At 37.2% G+C, this 2,873-nt stretch overlaps 1 protein-coding gene across 1 annotated transcript; it reads right to left on the reverse strand.

The window, feature by feature from the left end:
- Positions 1–248: 248 nt before the first annotated feature.
- Positions 249–1,035, reverse strand: LOC129241613 (tigger transposable element-derived protein 4-like). Its single transcript, XM_054878046.1, has 3 exons — positions 863–1,035; positions 384–808; positions 249–328 (listed from the first exon to the last, which is right to left on the reverse strand). Exons 1-3 carry the CDS (start codon positions 991–993, stop codon positions 249–251), a joined length of 636 nt encoding a protein of 211 aa, XP_054734021.1. The 5' UTR covers positions 994–1,035.
- Between the last annotated feature and the right edge of the window lie 1,838 nt (positions 1,036–2,873).

The following is a 2,873-nucleotide window of genomic DNA, read 5'->3' on the forward strand; positions in this document are numbered from 1 at the left end:
TATACCTTGATCAAGGGGTTGGCTAACTGCCGTTGTATTTGGCGGCAAGAAAATAATTTTTATATTGAGAGCCGCGTTATTTAAAAACAAGATAATTTTTCGATTCTGGGCTTTCATTCTTCGATTGAACTGCTGCAGCCATTCACTCATTACTTCTCGAGTCATCCATGCTTTTTTATTAGACTTCCAATCCACTGGCAGTTTTGCGATTGGAACATGCTTAAAAGATCGAGAACGGGCTGCTTTACCTATAACCAAAAGCAGCTCCTTATCTCCAGCCATGTTAGCACAGAACAAAATTGTGAGTCTTTCCTTTGATAGTGTACCGCCCACGCATTTTTCGGATTTAAGAGCGAGGATTTTGTCAGGTAAGGCACGAAAAAAAAGCCCACTTTCGTCTGCGTTGTAAATGTCTTGAGGCTTGTAACCGGTCAACAGAGATGGCAGTTTTGTCCTAAACTGTTCGACACCATCCTGGTTTACATCTGCAGCTTCACCAGATACGCATTTGAAAGCAACATTATTCCTTATTCGCCGTTTGTTTAACCATCCATCTGAAGCATTAAAATTAGGTACACCCAGTTTGCCTGCAATTTCCATTGCCTTTGCTTTCAAAATGGGACCAGAAATCGGAATGTTTTGACTTCTAGCCTTAGCGAACCAATTAAAACACATCTTGTCTATTTCAGAGCCGCCTTCTTTAAGAAAGCTTCGCTTTTGATGAACATTAACTCCAGACTCCCATTTAGAACGAATTTTTTCTTTATTTTTATTGATTTCAGCAGCTTGTGTTTTGCCAATATTGAACCTTTCAAAGCAAAAGAAACGTGTACCTACAATTAAATTTTTGGGCTCACTATACCTTTTTGCAATTCCACGTACTGATAATTTATCTTTTTCGAATACATTAATAATTTCCATTTTTTCTTTAATAAAAAGTACCTTCTTTTTCGGCGCCATATTATTACGAACTTTGAACGCAACCATTCGCATACAACTGACTTAACAAACTGAATGGAAAACTACTCTTAATTTAAAACACAACTTGAATGTGTGCATACCTGTTAAAAGGGGAATCACCTATTTCATTTTTATAATGAACAACAAAGCTTGCTTGTGATATTTTTGAATTTTGTCCGTTTATGAGAAATTTTTTTATGAAAATGGTTTGAAATACTTTGTCCGCGTCCGGTTATTAGAGTGTCCGTTTATTAGGATGATATTTGTATGAAAAAATGAATGAAAAACCTGTGTGCCCAAAATTTGTCCGGTTATTGGAGCTGTCCGGTTATAAGGACTGTCCGTAATGGGGAATTTCACTGTATATATATGTATGGTATACTCCACCAATAAAGGCATGCTCTCATGTCCACAAACCGTTGTATTACGGCGCAGAGAGCGTTTGAGCGAGCTGGATCAAATTGCGAATATTGTCAGCAAACTACAAATAAATGACCGCAATATCAGTTGGGGTAGTACGAATACCAGAGTCACAATTTATAAATTTATAACGCATTTATGTACCTATATCAATACATTCGTACATACATATGCACGTACGTACGTAAAACTGTGTCAATTTAAAATAAAACGTATTCCCGGATGCACACCTCAACTATCGAATTCTCTCACGTACTCGAAGTGTACGAGTATACGGCATATTCGAAGTAAGAAGTGCTTTAAATAGAAACAATTATTAAATCTTAAATGCCAATTAGCACGTTTAACATAGCAATACTGTTAAATCATATAGCTTATTGCTTCCCCAGTGAATAATCTCTGAGAAGAGGAGAAACTCGTTCAGTTTTAACGAATGGGATCGGTGTTGAACTCAGTTATAATATTAAGTGAAGCACAAGTTCTGAATGTTTTCTGCTAGATGTGTTCTTTTCTTGAGACAAATTTTTTGGAAATATCTCAAAAAGGTTATCTGACTGTGTGTGAGTGCTCAAATTGCGCCCCTACTACCTGATCTGCATGAATCCACCGAGATTTTCGACGATTGGCGCGACTATAACGCGCCTTATCAGTGATGCTCAGACCTGAATCACTGGGGCACGGCATAGCTCTGTCGCATGCGATATTCTCTTGAATCCGTTAAAAGCACACATTTCTTTGGTCGTAATTTCGCCTTGGTGCTGAAGGCACCTTGAAGAATTCTCGAATTGTGAATTGCCAGTAGCTTTTGGCTTTGATGGTCACAACGGATGTAAAACATCAAACGTGTTTTTTAGCATTATTCGCACTTTTAGGCAAAGAATTTAGGCTTATATTTCTGCAAAAAAAAAGCTTCTTTTCATTTTTGGGACTTCACTAAGGCACTTGCCACAAATTTTAAGGCTGAGTTGATTGTTTCAAATTTGAAAAAAAGAGCCAAGGAGCACCGAAAGACACAGGTTAAAAAGCCCATTATATTCAAAAGTTCTGGTAAATAAAAGGGTAGATAGTCAAAGAGTAAAGGAGAGAAGTGACAGAGAGAAAAAGATAGGATAGAATAGAGACAGAGGTAGAGATAGCTAGTCCTGTGAGAGTTTTCCAGATTCTTTGCCAAATCTGGAAATATCCCATATTTTAACAGAATGAATACCAGGTACAGAATGAATACCATGAAATGAGACTTTCAGCTATTAGTCCATAGATGTCGCTAAGAGTATTTTTAAACCTTCCCAAATGTCTTGTTTTTTTCGTCTGTCATCTGTCAACAATATTCAGTTCATTGTTTGTTACGTTACACACAACAATGCATTTTTGTCGCTCTTAAAAATGTCGAATTTCGTGCCTTCAAACCACGATTTGCGGACATCGTTGATTTTCTGTTATCAATTGAAGAAAAACGCTTCTCAAGCTCAAGAAAAAGTTTGAGGAATTGCAAG

Source organism: Anastrepha obliqua, chromosome 3 (genome assembly GCF_027943255.1).
Source record: "Anastrepha obliqua isolate idAnaObli1 chromosome 3, idAnaObli1_1.0, whole genome shotgun sequence".
In the NCBI taxonomy this organism is placed as follows: Eukaryota; Metazoa; Arthropoda; class Insecta; order Diptera; family Tephritidae; genus Anastrepha; species Anastrepha obliqua.